This window comes from Eucyclogobius newberryi, unplaced genomic scaffold (genome assembly GCF_026437365.1).
Source record: "Eucyclogobius newberryi isolate DKJ021-1_F unplaced genomic scaffold, fEucNew1.0.hap1 SCAF_21, whole genome shotgun sequence".
In the NCBI taxonomy this organism is placed as follows: domain Eukaryota; kingdom Metazoa; phylum Chordata; class Actinopteri; order Gobiiformes; family Gobiidae; genus Eucyclogobius; species Eucyclogobius newberryi.
The window spans coordinates 6,528,040-6,548,735 of record NW_027315846.1 but is presented as its reverse complement, the minus strand read 5'-3'; the positions used below and the strand labels follow the sequence as shown (position 1 = coordinate 6,548,735).

The following is a 20,696-nucleotide window of genomic DNA, read 5'->3' as shown; positions in this document are numbered from 1 at the left end:
TCATTCGCGTCGTGTGCCATATTTGAACATCACGTCTGACATTTACAGTCTCATTTCCACAATATCTCGCAAATATTATTGTCAAAACATTGGCAAAACTCAAAATAGCGCTAAAAAATGCTATAAATGTCGCACGATCCTCACCCTTTTTTCTCTCTCTTTCTCCCCCGCAGAGGTCGAGCACCCCGATGGCGGCCTGCTCGCTGACTCGCTCCCGCACCACCCGCACCACCCGCACCACCCGCACCACCCGCACCACCCCCACCACCCGCACCACCCGCACCCGCTGGCCCTGCCCGCCCACGGCCTCTCGTCCCTGCCCCACCACCACCTGCCGCACCTGGACCCCGGCGCGCTGGCCCACGCCCTCCCGCCCGGCCTCCATGACGACCACGACCTGCTGACCTGCGGGCAGTGCCAGCTCACCTTCCCGCTCGCCGACATCCTCCTCTTCATCGAGCACAAGAAGAAGCAGTGCCAGACGCCGCCGCTGAGCAACGGCTGCTACGACAAGATGGCCGACCGGGGAAGAGGCGGGGCGGGAGGCGGAGCGGGAGCGGGAGGAGGCGGAGCGGGCGGAGGAGGGAGTCCCACGATGCAGAGTCTCCATCACCACCATCAGAGGCTGGAGCTGAAGAAGGTGGTGGAGCCGGTGGAGATTGGCATCCAGGTGACGCCGGAGGAGGACGAGGAGACGGCGAGGGGCGGAGAGAGGGCGGAGAGGACGCCGCCCAAAGGGATTTGTCCCAAGCAGGAGAACGCCCTGGGAGGTAGGACCACGCCCACACTCTGTTGTGATGCGTCGCGCGAGGCGGCGGCTGCAACCGTCACATACGCGCTAAATACACGCTAAATACACGCTAAATACACGCTAAATAATGAAGTAGAGGAGTCGAGTACTTGTTACTAGTTGTTGTTTTGATGTTTGTGATGATTATTTGGATTTCACAGACGCTAAAACAGATAAAAAACAGCTTATTATAAGAAGGACGATAGGATTATTACATAAATATGTCAGAAAAGTACAGATTTTCATCAATAATAAATTTTTTTGAGTGAATATTCTCGATCTAGAAGCTTCATTCGCCACATTTCAACCTTTATTTTGTTGATGTTTGAAACGTACGACGGAAATAATTGTTTGACTAATAAAAAAAAAGAAATAAAAACAAAGAATCGCTGACGACTAAAATAATCGATAGTCACTGTCCTATTCAAAAAGAAAGATCCATAAGTGAAGCTGATACTTTTTAGTCGTCGAAAACCAACAAAAGTACACACTTTTTGTATCACTGTATTTATATATATGTCTGAAACTGTCACTATAAAACAAATGAAACATATTTTTTCTAGGTTTCTAGGTCAGTATATCTTTATTTGACACTTTATTCCTTGTAAATCGCATTATTGATATAAAAGGGTTAAAACTACAGTAGAAACTTCCTTTTCAAAACCCGCTTCAGAAGGAAATCCCCCACAGTGCATTTTCATTTACATGTTTTATTTCTGAAAAGCTGCAGTATCTTTAACCCAAAGTGTACGATTTAGAGTCTACAGGAATGGGGTAGGTGAAAAGAGACATTTTCTGCCAGGTCAGTGTAGAATTACTCAAACGCGCGTGAATCAAAACCAATGACAAAGGAGCGAAGGAGCTCATAAACTTGTACATGGTGTACAGTACATGTGATATACAGTACATGTGATATACAGTACATGTGATATACAGGCCATGTGATATACAGTACATGTGATATACAGGACATGTGATATACAGTACATGTGATATACAGGCCATGTGATATACAGGACATGTGGTATACAGTACATGTGATATACAGGACATGTGATATACAGTACATGTGATATACAGGACATGTGATATACAGTACATGTGATATACAGGACATGTGATATACAGGACATGTGATATACAGTACATGTGATATACAGGACATGTGATATACAGGCCATGTGATATACAGGACATGTGGTATACAGTACATGTGATATACAGGACATGTGATATACAGTACATGTGATATACAGGACATGTGATATACAGGACATGTGATATACAGTACATGTGATATACAGTACATGTGATATACAGGACATGTGACATACAGTACATGTGATATACAGGACATGTGACATACAGTACATGTGATATACAGCACATGTGATGTACAGTACATGTGATATACAGGACATGTGATATACAGTACATGTGATATACAGGACATGTGATATACAGGACATGTGATATACAGGACATGTGATATACAGTACATGTGATATACAGGACATGTGATATACAGGACATGTGATATACAGGACATGTGATATACAGGACATGTGATATACAGGACATGTGATATACAGGACATGTGATATACAGCACATGTGATATACAGTACATGTGATATACAGTACATGTGATATACAGTACATGTGATATACAGGACATGTGACATACAGTACATGTGAAATACAGCACATGTGATATACTGGACATGTGATATACAGGACATGTGACATACAGTACATGTGGTATACAGTACATCTCCTTTAAAAGTATTTGAGCGATCGTTTATGGCGAATCCTCCGTCGGTGTCGTTACGATGAGTTCGTGAACAGAGGGCGAGCGCGCGGCAGACACAAGGCCCCGCGCACGCCCCGGAGGAGTGGGTTAAGTTGAAACAAATCGTGCAAAAACAGGACTTGCCCGGCTTTAGCCATCTGCTCGCGAATAAAAAAAGGTGAAAAAAGCCCATTAAAATACACAAAAAACCTGGCGAAACGGACTGAGAAAACATGGCGAGCGGAGAGAGGCGAGCCGCACTTCAAAAGCGTCCGGACTAAAGAGCGACTGTGGTACGCGCTCAAACCGGTCGAGACGTTTCGGTGCGTTTTGGAGGTCGCCGATAACAGAAAACCAGCCGAGCGACAATGAAATCATGCTAATGTAGCGAGAAAATCAAAACTAAAGCAGGTTACTGGTCGTTTACGATTAAAGACAAGTCAAAACAAGATTAAATTGGAATGTAACGTTTGATTTAATGCTCATAAACAAGCGAAGATCGATCGTTTAAACGTACATATCGAAGAATTTCCCTTTACATTTCTGCCAAAACGAACTTGTTGTGAGGCGTGTAGGAGCTGAGCGGCTGAACGCCCATGGTGCATTGCGGGACGGGGCTTCTCTGAAAGCAACTGCAACTTTTTATGCATTTTTTACCACTCGAAAGATATGACACTTTGGTTTAAATGGTGTGATACGATGGCAGTCGTCCTAATTAGCTATAATTCTGAAACCCGTGGACTACATTAAGTGATTAAAGTTGCTGCAGCTCATTTTTTACATATATATATTATGTAAAAGCGTCTATTTGGGTGAAAATGAGACCATCGTGCGCTCTAATTATAACGCGTTTTACTCTCTGCAAAACAGGAAGCGTGCCGTTAGCGTGCTAATGTTTGTTAGCTTTAGCGTGACGGCAAAACTGGCTCAGGGAGTTGTGAAAAGCTCGTACAAACTCATCGCGGGGAATAATTATTGTGTAAGTGAGGAGTTTATGTGATGAGTTTGAAATTATCACAATTTGAAGACGGCAAAAATGTGGTACAGCGCCTTTAAGTTAGAACAACAGAAGCAAAAATACTGATAATTAGCCTTCATAACACACTACTACTACTACTACTACTACTACTACTACTACTACTACTACTACTACTACCACTACTACTACTACTACTACTACTACTACTACTTAAAGTTCATATGACACATTTGACTAAGAGAATATGATTATATTTAAGATTTTACCCAATATTTTGCCCTTTTTTCGCCAATTTCACGTTTATAATGTTACTTCCTGGTTTGATGTGATGTGAAATATGACAGCGTGTCCGGGGAAGACCCAGGACACGCTGGAGAGACTATGTCTCTCGGCTGGCCTGGGAACGCCTCGGGATCCCCCCGGAGGAGTTAGAGGAAGTGTCTGGGGAGAGGAAGTCTGGGAGTCCCTGCTCAGACTGCTGCCCCCGCGACCCGGCCCCGGATAAAGCGGCAGAAGATGGATGGATGGATGGATGGATGAAATATGACATAGGTAGACGTAATTCCACAACCGTTTCTTAGCAACCAGACTGTAAACAATATAGTTATGATCTGACAAATGATTACACCTGACAACAGGTTTATTTGGTTAAATTATTGTTTAAACGGTCATAAAAAGGTGTAGGTTGCGCGCACATCTTCTCCTTATCTTTGGTGGAATGGCGCTTTTTGATGACATCACAGAGGTGGAGGTAATCTGTCACAGAACTCGTCTCTACTTCCCATAATTTGCAAAATTTCTTCACAACCTGCAACTAAAACTATGATAAACTAAACTATGATACCACAAAACGACTTCATAATTAGAAAAACACGAGAAAAAGTCAAACCAAACATCTATAGATCGTTCTCCAAAGTCGTTTTCCATTACATATTTCAGCAGTAAACATATTTTCAAAGATAAAACATCAAAGTTATGTTTTTCTTTTCTGTTTTTTACCTTTCACTTTGGAGCGTTGGCCCTGTGTTCGGCTAACGCGCGTCTCTATCCCGCGCAACGCCGTCGCCGAGGAGAAGCGCTAATTGATTGCCATTGTTATTAGCGTAGCATATTTCATATTTATTAGCAGGTATGTACGTCCTCGTCGGAAACGCCGGCAATATTTCCGAGTGTAATCCTCTGGCGGATTCCTCTGGCGGCGCGGCGACGGCGGTAATTGCACAATATTTCTTCATAACAGAGCCGCGCAATAATTTTCCCATTAAAAGCCAAAACATATTAGCGGTTCAATTGGACGTGCACTATGGCAACTGTAAACTATATAGCCGCAATAACGTTTTTATGTTTGAAAATTAGCCCCGGCGCTTTACACTTTTGAAATATGTCCGGGCGATCGCTTTATTAACACGGAGGGACGACGACGGTTTTAAGGGCGGATTAAAAACGGGACGAAAAAGCACCAAATCTGTCTAAACCTTCGAATTTACGACTAATAAAATAGAGGATTGGCGATATTTTACATGCAACCAACACATACAGTACACATCTCCATTTGGTATAAGAAAAAAAGGTTAATAAGTGCTTGAAATAAGTAGTATTTATCTGTTTTTTGGATATATTTTGACTTTTTTCAAATACAGTTGCTAACGAAACAAGGATAAAATGTCTTGTTTTAGTTAAAATAATCAAATAAAATGCTCCTGTACTTGAAATAAGGCGGGAAATGAACACTACTTGCTTTTGCCAATTTTATTTTATTTTTGTCTGATTTCAGGCTAAATTATCAATAAGTTAAGTTCAAGATCGGAAAGTCAACTTTAGTCAAAAGATCTTGAATTGAAAAACATACGAAAACGCATTTCTAAACATTTTGAATTAAAAGCAGTTTAAAGAATCAAAATGGCGCTTTTTCAAAAAGTACAGTTCTTTTCTTGCAGTTCACAATAAACAAATGTGGAATAGTTGCAGAAAACACACTGAAGTACGACAATTAACTTTAACAAAAGAAAGATGTTTTAAGGATTAGCATTTAGCATTTAGCGTTTAGCATTTAGATTTGTTATTGATGTCTATTGTAAAGACAAAAGACTTAAACAACGCCACTACTACAATTATTACAACTACTACAACTAAAACTACTACATCTACTACTACATCTACCACAATATTATACTTTAACTACTACTTTAGAACTTTAGATGTACTGAAAATTGTGATAATTTATAGTGTAGACAACTGCTGTTATCCCCTAAAAATCCAGTCCTTACCACAAAATTATCGCACAAAAATAACTGTTGAAACAAGATTGTCCACGTTACAGGTCCGATCTGTGGAGAGGCGAGCCCGTTCCCTGCAATTCTGGGCATTTCTGAGCAATAAATACACTTATAACTGATTTAAACAAATAAAAAATGCAAGTTTGATAGACGTGGCAAACAAAAACACCTCCAGCACACCAGGAAAGTTCCATAATGCCACTTTAGAAGCACGTACAAACCGGCTGCGATGTGATGTCGGCTGTGGTGTAAGATCAACGTGCCGACGAGGCTTTTCACGGCCCGTCGCTCTCGCCGTGCGCTCGTGGGTATCTCTACATCTTCTGCCCGCCACACCCAGACTTGACCCACTTACTCCTTCCTATCGCACATGTTGCGCATAAAGCGATACGCTCTGCTCCTCCGCTCGGTCTCGTTCACTTAATAACAATTACGGATGTCATCTTAACTGCAGTGAACTCTATCTGGAAATACCATCTCGTTACCAGAGCAAACTCCCCCCAAAAAAAAACAAAAAAGAAAAGCGCTTTCATCTCGCTCTGCCATATCAGGAAACAAGCGCGTCTTTCGACTCAAGCGCTCTCGTGCGGCGCCGTTAGTGTCGCGGCGTCATTTAAAGGTGCGTTATGTAGCTATGGAAACGGCTCGGAGGAAGTTATTGTTCTGCCGGGAATCTCGCACAGCATGCCGTTCTATTCATCGTTTATATATTCATTTTTTTTTTTTGCTTTATTATAGCTCAGGAATGCCTTTAAAATCATGCTTACGGTGAGCGTGTGGGCAATACTGCGCGCCGTTCCGGGCAAAACATCTCCATGGAGACGACAGACGGGTTTCTCTGCCTTTAATGATGATATGAAAGTTGAAATGCAGATATGATCAGCTCTGCAGTTTAGACAGTGGACACGCTGAAGAAAAAGTTTTACCTATTCATTCAATATAAGTATAATATAAGTATAAGTATATGAGCATTCATGTATTCTGAAAAATATGTAAATACAATCTGTATACAAACTCAATTCGTGAGAACCTGCCTCATTTATGGAGACAAAAATCAGATTTGCATGAAGTAAATTCATTATTATTACGATTTTAAGATAAATTAGGTTAAGATTTGGGTTTAGATTAAGGTTAATTAAGTCGTAATTATAGTTACGGTCTTCAGGAAATGAATAAAAGTCAATGTAATGTCACAAAAAACACAAAGAATGATGCTACTTCAACTACTTAACATGAACGAACTGATTTAAACTCATTAACGTACCTTATCTTTCATTTACAAATATTTTCCGATCAATACTGTACTATATTTTACCTGTACTATCTAATTGTACATATTAATACCAACTATGCATCTGATATGTTGCTTATTGCCTGTTAGCTGTGTTTATCGTTTAGAGTATGTTTGCTGCGTCGAAGCAAGTGGGGGGATTTCAACGTCAATATTCATAACGCTCATGACTTTTCGGCTACGCACGTTTTTACCTCCGCAAATAATGACCTACTGAGACGAGATGAGAGTGAATAAAGGAGTGAAGTGCGCCTCCTCCACTCGTCCACTCGTCCTCTCTCTCTCTCTCTTTTTTTCCCCCCCGTCCCTCTCTCTCTCTCTCTCTCTCTCTCTCTCTCTCTCTCTCTCTCTCTTCTCTCTCTCTCTCTCTCTCTCTCTCTCTCTCTCTCTCTCTTTCTCGCAAACTGATCTGGTAGTCCTGTTAACTCCGCCTGACACGGTGCGCTCCTGCAGTCCTTAAACCTTGTCAAGCGCTCCGTAATTCAGACACTCAGTCCGGTTAGCCAGAGCACACACACACACACGCACACACACACACACACACACACACTTGCAAACACACACACACATTCGTACTTACACCGAGTGAGGAGGAAGTCGTTTTGAAGGCACCTTTTTATACATAATCTGGCAGAGAATTCGACAAGAGGATTTTAGCTTTCTTAATAATCCGGAGCTGTGCAATATCTAGCAAATGTATTCCTTTTTGGTGATATTTAAAAATGCGATATTCAAAATGTGCTGTCAGAAGTCTATATGTATGTATTTTATTTTTCAAGCAAATGGTGAGTTGTGTGTGTATTTGCAGTCTTGTCTGTGTAAAGCTAATATACTGCAGTTCACAGGAAGTAGTTAAGACTAATGATTCTGTCTCAAATCCAAATGTGTCTTTGGTGAATTTCAATTTTTCAACTTTTTTTTAATCAACAATTTGATCTAGGAAAAAAACATCGATACAACCACAATTTGCATTAATTTTGCGTTCATTTTATAACTAAAGTGGGATCAAACCAGAAAACTCACTGTAGTAGTTGTTGTGCACTTGTTTTTGGACAAATATGAAAAGAACTAAATCAATACAGCTTTTATTTTTCTCACATTTTTTCATGTTGATTTAGTAATAATCATCGCCATAATATTCAACTCCATAATTCAACACACACACACACACACACTAAAAAAAAAATGTCTGGGCTCCGTAGCGTCTGCTTTAAAATATTTACCATATGTTTATTTATCTTCCAAACGAATTGCACAGAGAAAAAAGGAGAAGCGTAAAAAAACAAACACACACACAAGGTGGATGTGTGTGTTTTGATACAACCGGCGCTACTTTAGGGGCATTATCGCACCCGCTGTTTTTGTTTTTTCTCCCTCTCTCTTTTTTTTTTTGTATTTTTGCGTGCGTTGTTTCAATAAAGCTGGGAGGCCTCTCGGATGGAAGCGCCGGGCCCTTTTTGAAGTGGTAATTATTTGTATCGCTTTCTACCCCGACTCGCTCTCTCGCTCTCTTTCTCTCTTTCCACTGTCTGCATCTCCGCCTCGCTCGCCCCCCCTGCTCGTGTGTGTGTGTGTGTGTGTGTGTGTGTGTGCGCGTGTGTGTGTGTGACTACGCTCATGGCTACTTTGGCTTGTGTGTTTTCGGCGCTGAAGTGTGTGCACGCCACGATCCTGATGCATTTTTAATAGACGTGTGTGAACAGGCGAAAGGAAAATAACGCAGGGAGATGATGTTTGAACAAGAAAGTCTGTCCGTTTGTCAATACTGCACTTTTGTTTGTTTAAGTTAATGCGATTTTTTTTATGAATGAAAATTAGCCAGATCTGGCTTGGCACCACGCAACACACTTCAGTTATGATAGAGTTTTATACAAGCAAAGGAGTTAAAGTTAACGGATGTGATGATTCTTGATTATTAATGGTATGTTTTTGCATAGACACAAAGAAAATAATAAATCAATAGTACATTTTTTGAGTAGGATTTGGGTATTTTTTAACTCCAAAGAAATTGCTCTAAATTATTGTCATTTTGTGTGTAATTTATTTCAGCAAACATAACATTTTTTTAAAAGAATGATGCAATATTTTTGCAATATTTTTCATCATATTTGCTAATGATGCTTTGTCAGATTAAACAGAATTACTTTTTTTTTTTTAAATTTTATTTTATTTTTTAATCCAGCTGTTAATCGGGTTCAACTTCCTGTTATAAACATTTGATGAGGACATTTACCCAATCAAAAGATGTAATTTGTGCCAATCCTAGAACAACATAACAAGTTGCATTGGAAAAGTACAGTATAAACCTGCATTGAATCAAAAGAACTACAAATCAGACAGAAGATATACAATATTTACTACAGCAGCCTAAAGCTTTCCAAATACTCAAGACATATTTGATCGTTTCATGTATTCGGACCAGTTTGAACGCTGTGCCTGCTTTTTTGGTGCCGTTGTTTCGCCGTCTTTCCATCTGCAAACTGCTGCGTGTACATTTAGTTTTGGGTCTCTTGGGTTATTTCCCCCTGGCTCTGGTCTGGTCCTTTTCGTCCCTGCGTAAAGTCTACATCCTGGACGTAAACCAGACCTCGCTCTCACCCGGCCAAGACACGCAGGACAACACAGGCCCGAGGGACAGAGAGGAGCAAAGACCAGAGACCGGAACTGTTACTTCTGAGGTGTTAACGTGTACTATCACTGCGTACTGCAACTGCTCCTACTGTAGGTGCTGCTGCTGTTACTATTGTATCACTACTACTAATGCTACGACTATTCTACTGTAATGTAATGAAGAACAACAACAAACCTTTCCTGCTTTACCACGGCTACTATTACTTCTAAATATGACATATAATCCAAAGTTTAATCAAAACAAAGCTTAAACATCAACCATTACAAGTATATATGACTACTTCTACTGCTACCACTACTACTACTTCTACTACTACTACTACTACTACTACTACTTATGCTTTAAATCAAGAATAACTACAACTAAAGATCAACCATTACTGCAACTTCTACCTTTCTATTACTACTACTACTACTACTACTACTACTACTACTACTACTATTATTACCCCCATTGCAACTACTATTTATACTACTAATACTACTAATTAAACACACAAAAACAAAACATTTCTGCAGCTTCTACTATTTTAGATATGGCTACTCTTCTTCCTTTTCCTCCTCCTCCTCCTCCTCCTCCTCCTCCTCCTCCTCATCATACCACTACTACTACTACTACTACTACTACTACTACTACTACTACTACTACTACTACTACTACTACAACTACTACTACTACTACTACAACTTCTTCTACTGCAATTAGTACTATTATTACTACTGCTACTACTACCATAGTACAGAGGGCAGAGTTCAACCATTGAAATAACAACAATGCAAATTCAAAACCTTGTGACACAAACCAATAATACATGTTAATACCGTAGTAATAGAACCTCTATTACTACTCACACTACTACAACTACTTGCTCTACAAATACTACAACAACAATGGCTACAATTTTAACATATTTTCACCAATTCAAACTACTACGCTAAAGGAAATTGTACATTTAAAAGCTACAATTGAGGAAAACAAATACCTAGTAGTTGCCAACACTCCTGCTACCACTAACACTACTACTACTACTACTACTACTACTACTACTACTACCGCTACTGCTACTATTCCTCTACTACAAACTAAACTATTAAATACACTACTAGTATAATCCAAACTTGAATAAGAAAGCATAAACCAGTACTTCAGCTTCTACAGTTTCTATCCCATCCTACTGCATGTTTGAGGAGAACAAACATCTACTGCGTATAGTTCTCAACCCTAATACTACTACTACTACCACCGCTACTACTATTGCTACTACTACTATTCCTCTACTACAAATAAAACTATTAAATACGCTACTCGTATAATCAAAACTTTAACAAGAAAGCATAAACCATTACTGCAGCTTCTACTGTTTCTATCCCATCCTACCATTTAAAACGACTATATCTCTTGCGTATAGTCCTCAACCCTAATACTACTACTACTACTACTACTTCTACTACTCCTCACTTCACAGTAAGCCCAGAATCCACCCATTAATGGAGCGTAAAGAGCCGTAGCAGCGTCTTGTGTCGCTTCTCCGAACACCCCCCTTTTTTTGTACACTTTTCGCCTCATCGCCTCTCCCCCCCGTCCTCCCCCGCCCCCCCCTCACTCCGCCGTCGCGTTAATCACTTTGCATGCACTCATTTAAATATTAAAATTTTCTTTAATCATCAAAGCCAGTGAGCATCATGCATATTCATATCATCTTACCCCCCCCCACCACTCCCCGTCTGCCCCGAGAACCCCCCTTGTTTCTCTCTCTAGGTTCATTACTTTGTCGCCATTAGCCACTAGCCTAATCACACAGTTTGTACACACGCGCACGCAAAGCTAGCCCACGCTTTTGCTCTGCGCGCGCGGCTAGCCAGTGGCGCTAACCCGAGCTAATCCGCTAACTGGGCTAAAAAAAAAAAAAAAAAGGAAAGAAACAGGCGGGCGTCCCTCCAGTAAAGTGCGGAGGACTCGTCGTGCGCAAAAAATAAATGTATGAAGTGAAATAAAGTAAAATGAAACGCCCGGGCTGCGAGATGGCTGGAGCGTGGAGGAGTATTTGTCAAGAGGCTCGGCGAAACCCTGATTTGCATAATGACTTTGTAGTTTGGCATTAATAAAATTTGCATATGAAGCTGTGTTAATTACTCCTGATCAGGCTTTTTTGCATTCATGCATGGTAATTTTGGGCGACTTGTGAAAATTGATGTCCTAGCGTCGGGGATGAGATTGAAGGGAGGGAGGGAGGAGGAGATGGATGCGGCGGCAGATTGCGGTGGAGAGTTTTTCGAGGCGGCACGTTTTTTTTTCTCTTTCCTACGGCCGAGTAACTTCTATGAAATATGAAACGTGCGGGTGTTTTTTTTTTTTTATGCGTTTTTTACGGTTTACGTTTTTTTGGGGGGGATTACACACCAACGTCCAAAATAATATGTTGTTTCGTTAAATATTGCGATAAACTGTGTTATTGACCACAGATATTTTAACCCTAAAGCATAAAATATATCAAACACATAGAACATAAAGTGGAATAAATACAATACAGTACAAAGAATGACAATGTGAAAATAATTTGTGGATATTTATTGATTAAACTCTCAAATGTAAGAAAAAAAATTGCTAAATAATTAAAAAATACATTATGCGTCACTGATTTTTAAGTCAATTGTTTTTGAAAAATGCAATTTGCTGCAGGTAAACAGCTCGTGATGAAAAACAGAAACATTAAAGCATTAAAACGAGAGGTTTTTTGCTTCTTCATAGACACCCGCTTGTTTCCATGGAGATAAACAGGTTAAACGCCATGCCCCGGAACATTCCAGGCAAAGTGAAGATACCTCAGTAGAGACAACTGTGCCGGAAAACATACATAGTGCACCTTTAAGTTTCCACGCTGCAAAATAGAAACGTGACAAAATGAATGAATGAAACGTCAATTTCTTTGTCTATTTTAGTGAAATTATTGTGCGTCATTTGAGGAAGGAGAAGGTAGAATATTCAGTCCAAAAAGGTGCAAATTGTTTTCGATGCATTTGCTTCCAACCGTTTATGAAATCTGCTTTTATTGTGTAGAGAGCAGTGGATTGTGAGTCAAATCCCCTGCTCGTTTTGTCGTACAGTGAACACACACACACACACACACACTCCGGCGGCAGTCACACTGGGCTGGCAGCCATTTGCGAACGTATTGTTTACTCTCGGTTCTTCATTTCAAACGCCGCACACTGTATTTTGATTTCAGACACTTAGACGCTGCCAGGTCTGATGCAAATGGATAATATTTACAGCATTTAAGGGCTGAAACTCGACAATATCGGGCGTTTCGAGCGAAAACAACGGCGCCGCGATGTATTTATGATCATTTTTCGAGCGCCAAAATCTTTCCTTTTTCTGCTCGCGGACAAAACAACGGACGAGAATGTCACAATTTTCTATTCAAACTGCTGCATACATGAGAGGAACAGTGCTGGGTTGGTAGGAGGAGGGTCTTAAAAAACATTAACTAGTTCATTTTAAACGGTTTGCAACAGTCCAGACGTATTCCTCAGTTTTCTAAAGCATTCCAAGCATCCAAATGATTAAGAGCGACGAGTTTATATGCACTTTTCACAACTTCAGCAGCTAGCATGCTAACAGCTCTGGCAATTTGAGCTAATTATATTAAAAAACACACAAAAACAGGTACAGCTCCTTTATCGATTGTGAATTGCGACGTCCGTAGTCTATTTACGTTGTTTTTGTTTTCCAAGCATCCAAATGATTAAGAGCGACGAGTTTATAAGCACTTTTCACAATTTCAGCTAATGCTAATAGCAGCTAGCATGCTAACAGCTGGTTCTCGGGCAAGTAAACGCTAAATACAGCAGTCTAATTTTATGTTTTTTACACGTCAATTCGACAGTCATCAAACTGCATCCAACTTCAGACTAAACTTGGACTAGAACACGACTAAACCGGGACTTAACCAGGACCGAACAAAGACAAAACCAGGGCCAAATCAGGACCAAATCAGGACCGAACTAAGACCGAACCAGGACCCAACCAGTACCGAACTAGGACCAAACCAGGACCGAACAAAGACAAAACCAGGACCAAATCAGGACCAAACCAGGACCGAACCAAGACCGAACCAAGACCAAACCAACCAGGACCGAACCAGGACCCAACCAGGACTGAACTAGGACCGAACCAGGACCAAAACAGGACCGAACCAAGACCAAACCAACCAGGACCAAATCAGGACCGAACCAGGACCGAACCAGGACCGAACCAAGACCAAACCAACCAGGACCAAATCAGGACCGAACCAGGACCGAACCAAGACCAAACCAACCAGGACCAAATCAGGACCGAACCAGGACCGAACCAGGACCGAACCAAGACCAAACCAACCAGGACCGAACCAGGACCCAACCAGGACTGAACTAGGACCGAACCAGGACCAAAACAGGACCGAACCAAGACCAAACCAACCAGGACCAAATCAGGACCGAACCAGGACCGAACCAGGACCGAACCAAGACCAAACCAACCAGGACCGAACCAGGACCCAACCAGGACCGAACTAGGACCGAACCAGGACCGAACCAGAACCGAAACCAGAACCGCAGCGATACTGAGGCGCTGGCTCCTCGACACCTGAGTTATATTTGGTTTCCTGTCGCACTCGTGGCTCGTCTGCGGCCGGCGCTCGTCCTGTGTTTTCTTCTTCTTCTTCTCCGAGCTGCCACCGCCGCCGTGACGTTCCCCCTTTGCTGTTCGGCTTTTAATAGCTTTGGAAAAATAAGCCTTTTCTTTGATGAAAATGGCGTCTAAGTGAGCGAAGGTTGATTTTAGAAGCTTTCCATTTATTTAACGCTTCTCCCTCACGGCCGGGCTCATTTGAATTCCCCATAGGCACGATCAGGTTTAACTAACTCCACTTTTCTTCACGGCCCCTCAGGATTTCTAGTGTTTATTCAAAGTACTTTTTTTCACAGTACGTACAGTACGTTTGGCCCTTTCGGAGCCGGCTTTTATGTGTCACGGTGAAATGAAATACGGAGTGAAATGGAGAGGTTAATATGTGTTTTTCTTGGTGGTCGCTGATTCACTCCAACGGCCGCGACAGAATTGGAGCCAGGAGCCCGGGGAAGGGGCCAAAGACATTCCCGTTGCACTGTAAAATATACTATTGATCTGGATCGGGATAATCGACGTGGTTGGAAGCGTTCCGTGAGTGAAAAGAGGCGGAATTGCTCGACGATTGAGTCTTGGTCGTTTTGGACGTTCGTTTTGCAGTCGTTTTCGTTGTGACGGAAGCTGGGTGCGGTCGCTATGGCAATTAACAGCTGCAAAACAAAAAAACATATTTTTTTGAGTCGGTGAAAAAGCCCCGCGATGAAGCGATTTTAGTTGTGTTGGAGCAAAATTGTTATTCTCAGGTGGGTTAATGCGAGAAAAACAGAACGATGACACAAATGCTAAATCATTTTACAAAATATGACGACAGGAATAGTACAAGAGAGGTAAATATAGCTCAACTACACAGTAAAAGTTAAAAAAGTGAGTGAAAAAGTACATTTCAATGCCATTTTTCCTATAAAAAAAAGAAAGAAAAATCAATAAAATCAATAGAATAATAAAATAAATAAAATAAATAAAATAAATAAAATAAATAAAATAAATAAAATAAATAAAATAAATAAAATAAATAAAATAAATAAAATAAATAAAATAAATAAATACAATAAATAAAATACAATAAATGAAATACAATGAAATAAATGAAATACAATGAATAAATACATTAAAAAACAACAACAATCATACATAACACTTATATAGCGCTTTTCAAGATACCCAAAGACTCTACATTTGAGAGACAGACACAAAAACAATAAATAGGGTACAGTTATTAAAAAAAATATGGGTTTTCAGTGATTTTTTTAAAGATAGTGAGTGTGGCTGAGTCTAGATATTACTTGCGGTATATGTATATAAGGATTCTAGTCATTCTAAGTACTTTTACTGTGTATGTGACCACAAAAACATATATTTTCTTTTAAATCAAGTGCTTATTTGTCAAAATTCCAGTTGTGTTGCTTACATACGTCGCCAGTATAAGCCTTTCGTCTGCTTCAAATATCATCAGTCAAAACGCCTTTAGTCCAGAGCTACTGTATGTTATTTTTACCTCTGCAACGCAACATGATATGCTCTTTTTTTCTCCTTCCTCGCTCCAAATGTGGCACACAGATTCTTACTGTGCGTGATTTGTTCTCTTATTCTAGACACACACGCTCATTTTTATACATCTTTAATGATTGTTTTAGTTGATTTTTATTGTGTTGTCAAAGCAAGTGACATTATTTGAAACGTTTAATTCCCCCCAGCTTGTTTTTTCCTCAGTTTAGTCTGTGTTGTATGTTTTTGTTCAATTTTTTCAAGCCTAAGTTGCAAGAATAGACTCAAATTGGGTTAAAATTGGAATGAAACTGCATTTGTTGTATACTTTTTATGTGTTTCACCCCTTTTAGCCTTTTTGTTCGTCGGTTTGAAGCTGTCTTCATATATTTTTGCACAAAACATACAACACATACCGTAGTTTCAGGAGTATAAGTCGCACCAGTCAAAAAATGCATAATAGAGCACAGGAGTATGAAAATGCGGTTGCAAGTGTGAAAATAGTAAATAATATCACATATAAGTCGTAAGTATAAGTATCAATATAAGTATAAGTCGTATTCCGGCAAAGACTATGAAAAAAGGTGCAACTTATAGTCCGGAAAATACGGTATTTCGTTTTAACATTGTTTACACTAATAATATAAGTGGTTACGTTTTGAAATGTTGTTTTTTGAGAACACGTGATCGAAATGAACCTTTTCTTTCACATAAATCTGGATCTCCAACATTCTTTTTTAACATATTTCCCTCGTAAATCACGCCAAACGCCCTCTCGATACGTCCTGTCATCGATTACTGCCTCCTTTCACTTCCAAATGTCAACTTCCTTCACTTGTTGTGTCACAGATCTGTAAAACCATCTCTCAGGAGGAAACCGGAGCTCTTGTTGAAATCCAGCCTCCCGAGCGAATAATACACACGAATGGGAAAGCATTTTTTTGTGTTATTCAAACGGCTTTTGTGACTCGGGGCGATCGGACGAGGCGATAAAGCGGCGCGAGGTGTACTTTGTTCCCGATTGTGAACAAATTACACCTGGAGAGCGAATGCGGGCTAAAGGCGGCGATCGGGGAGGAGCTCTGCGGGTCGTGACAACGGAAGGAGGCGGAGCTATATACCTCACCGATGATATTTCAGGACGCAGACCCTCCCGGGCAAGGCAGCGCCCGCTTGAACGCCATTGTGAGCCCGCACGATTTGCACGAGCTTTACGTCACTTTAACCGTCCAAAAATTGGTTGAAAAAATGTCAAATATCGTCTTTTTCCGTGTAATATTCGTGCGTAGATTCAAAGCAAATCGTTTGAATTGTAAGATAATCTACATGATATCCACAGTATATGCTCGTTTAACCTAAAATACTTAAAATAACTGCCACGCTGTCACACCCAAATGTTTGTCTATCTAAAATTTGAGTTTGTTGAGAATGAAATAATCAAATTAATCAAGCACTACGTAATTATTTAAGATCAACATTGCATTGTTTTGAGTGAGTGTGAGTCTTAAGTATCCGTTATTGTCACTTCCAAAAAGGTTGACCTTAAAGGGCCTATAACGGGTTGAACTAGTCGTTAAACTAAAATGCAGTTAACATAAGTCTATTTAAAATTTTGATTTAAAAAAATTATACACGTTTTAGCAATTTTTTAGTTTTTTTGTTTATAAGTTCATTTCCTGTTGCAATTGATGACATCACAGTGGGAATTACCTTTGGGCCAAAACTCATACTGTCTTTTTCCATGTAATATTTGTGCGTGAATTCAAAGCAAATTGACATGATATTTACAGTATATGTTAATTCAACCTAAAATACTTAAATTGACAATGTGACAGGGTCAACGTTTTATTTATTTATTTAATGCATGTACAGTAATTAGGAATAAAATGAATAAAATGAATAAAATGAATAAAATGAAATAGATAAAATAAAATTCAGTATTTTTTTTTAAATAAGTCAAAAATGTAATAAATTCCGTAAATTAAAAATAAAATAAAAAATCTTTACATTTAAGAGACAGACTCAAAAACAGCAAGAAGAAATAGTTTTAAGTGATTTTGCAAAGATAATGAGTGTGGCTGAGTCTAGATATTACTTGTGGTATATGTATATATATGTATAAACTAGTTCAAATCTGAGCAAACTGTCACAATTTGAACTTTTAATTCCGCAGCATGAGCCGTAACCCGTCGAGAAGGAGCTTTAAATACGCCCAACTCTTTTTATTTCTCGCCGAGACATGTAAAACCGCCTTCTAAAAAGCAGAAAATATCGGGCCGGCGCGGTAGCAGGAGGTGGCGGAGTGTTGTGTGAAACCGCGCCGCCTTCTCGCACGTCCTCAGTATGTTAACGCCTTTATTTCTCCCGGCAAAGTCTTTGTTTACTTTGCCATTTTCTCCCCAAAAGCGAGACCGGTTTGTAAATTGTTTGCGGTGAAATTTGCATGTGCACATGTTTACACTGCAAATTGTGAAAACGCTGACGTATTAAGCGAACGGAAAAGGCGAGTTTGTGAGCGTTTTCCTTCGGGCGGCAGTGTGTCTATTGTTCGTACAGTATGTTTTATTACTGCGATGCCCAGTTGAACCGAAACATGTCTGGGATGGAAAATAGACCATTCTTTACACATCCAAAGTCTCAAATTGGATGCATCCGTCTGTTTTGTTTCCTTATGGTCATCGCACAACTTAAATACCGTATTTTCTGGACTATAAGTCGCACCATATTTCATAGTTTTCATGTTATTTTCACACTTGCAACCTTGTTTCGTACTCAGTGCGACTTATATATGTTTTTTTCTTCTCTATTATGCATTTTTGGGCTGGTGCGACTTATACTCCAGTGCGACCTATATATGTTTTTTTCTTCTCCATTTTGCATTTTTTGGCTGGTGCGACTTATACCCCGGTGCGACTTATAGTCCGAAAAATACGGTAATGCCTTTTAAAAGAAATGGCAGTAATTAAGGCATTTTTGTTGTGATCCGAAGTTTGGCAATATTGATCCAAACCAGACACCGATGACTTTTAAAACTAAACCGACGAGTGTTAAAATGTTGCAGCTTCCTGTTTCATCCATGGGCTACAGAGTGGTGAAAATCACGCACCGTTGCCATAGCAATTAGCGATTAATACGAACTCTCGCATCCTTTTTAACGGTCAGATGTCAGTGAGCTGCAGTATGACGACGGAGTACAACCCACGGATGCGACATCTTGAGCGCATCTTTTCCCCCATTCAAAAGGTGGAGTGTTTTGTTTTTACATTGTTGATTGCCATGGCGACGGTCCAAATTTGTCATCGCTCTTAAGTACGCGGATCAACAAGTTTGCCTTTCATTTCACTCCGACGCCAACTGTTCGACAAATTGAATGTATGTGCAGGAAAAACAGAAATGTGATACAAAATGGATTAAGAAACAACTATTTATTTTTCCACGAGTTTCCAATAACTGCCGATATCAATAGATCCATATTTTGGTCTTGATCCGCTCCATTTTTGGGCAGCGTCAGTTACTTTGAAGTAATGGTCAAATACACGTGTTTCTGCGTGTCTTTATCCATCAAATTTAAAGGTGCACTGTGTAACATCTCTGGTCTCCGTGGAGATTGATCCGTCCTGCTTTTTATTCCAATTCACTTTTCACTTTTATCGCTCATGAATACTTTGAAATCTCAACCAACCGTGAATTGGCCTGCTTGGTGTCCTTGCTTACTGGTTGGTCTCCACGGGAAACATACTTGGTCAAGGGTGTCTAAACTATGGCCTGGGGGTCAAATGCGGACCTAAGACCAATTCTGTTGGCCCTCAGGCTTCCTACTACAACGGCCCAAACAACAAAAAGAGTAGTACTTTTTACAGTTTTACTACAATAACTTAAATAAAACACATTTTGATGAGATACAGACCAAGTATTCATGTTCCAAGCCTTATTACAGGTGAGGAGGCTCATCAAAACTACATCAAATGCAAAATTTCCAATGATTCACATGATTTCACTTGTCTGTGGCCCTCTGCTTCGTACGGTATTTTTCGGACTATAAGTTGCACTGGTCTATAAGTCGCACCAGCCAAAAAATGCATAATAGAGAAGAACAAACATATATAAGTTTCACTGGAGTATGAAATGCGGTTGCAAGTGTGAAAATAACAAATAATATCACATACAAGTCGCAAGTATATAAGTATAAATATAGAAGTATAAGTCGCACTCCGGCCAAAACTTTGAAAAAAGGTGCGACTTATAGTCCTACTGTTTCACACGGCTTTTCGTCATTTGTTTTTTGTCCGACACTTTTTTTTTTTTTTGCGACTGTCGTTTCCGTCGTCCCGGGCAAAGGTGAGCGGGCGATGTCTCTGCATAAAGACATCGCCGAGAGCTCTTGCAGACTCTTCCAGCCGTCTTCCCCCGTCGCTCTCACTCGGCGGGCGGGGAATAAACGTGACAGTCATCTGGACGCCGTTGTCCATAAAAATGTTTGGCACGCCGGTCACCGCCAGCTCCGGCTCCGCAGCAGTGCTTTGGTCCTTCTCCTGTCTACTCTCTTTTCTTCTTTTTTATTGCCTGAACATATCTCCCTCCTTTCCCTCCTTCCCTCCCTCCCTCCGTCCTCCCGCTCGCTCGGCTTCTGCATCGTAACACCCCGCCGTCGCGCCGCACTCCTCCGAAGTAACTCCTCGGAATGTTTTTTTTTTCGCGCTCGGACCCAACCCAAGTCGCCGGGACGTTCGCGTGGCAGATTTCTCCCGCTGCGTCGCCGAGATGATGCTTTGTCTTGTCGACTCCTG

The 20,696-nt window shown here is 40.5% G+C and overlaps 1 protein-coding gene across 2 annotated transcripts in view; it reads left to right on the top strand.

Annotated features, from left to right (window-relative positions):
- The first annotated feature begins 255 nt into the window (after positions 1 to 255).
- bcl11ba (BCL11 transcription factor B a) overlaps positions 256 to 20,696 on the top strand; it is a 52,748-nt gene continuing 32,307 nt past the window's right edge. For both annotated transcript variants that reach the window (XM_072457143.1, XM_072457142.1), the window contains exon 1: positions 256 to 770. In XM_072457143.1, the coding sequence (XP_072313244.1) occupies positions 515 to 770 (256 nt within the window). In that variant the 5' untranslated portion in view covers positions 256 to 514. The remainder of the gene's footprint in view (positions 771 to 20,696) is intronic.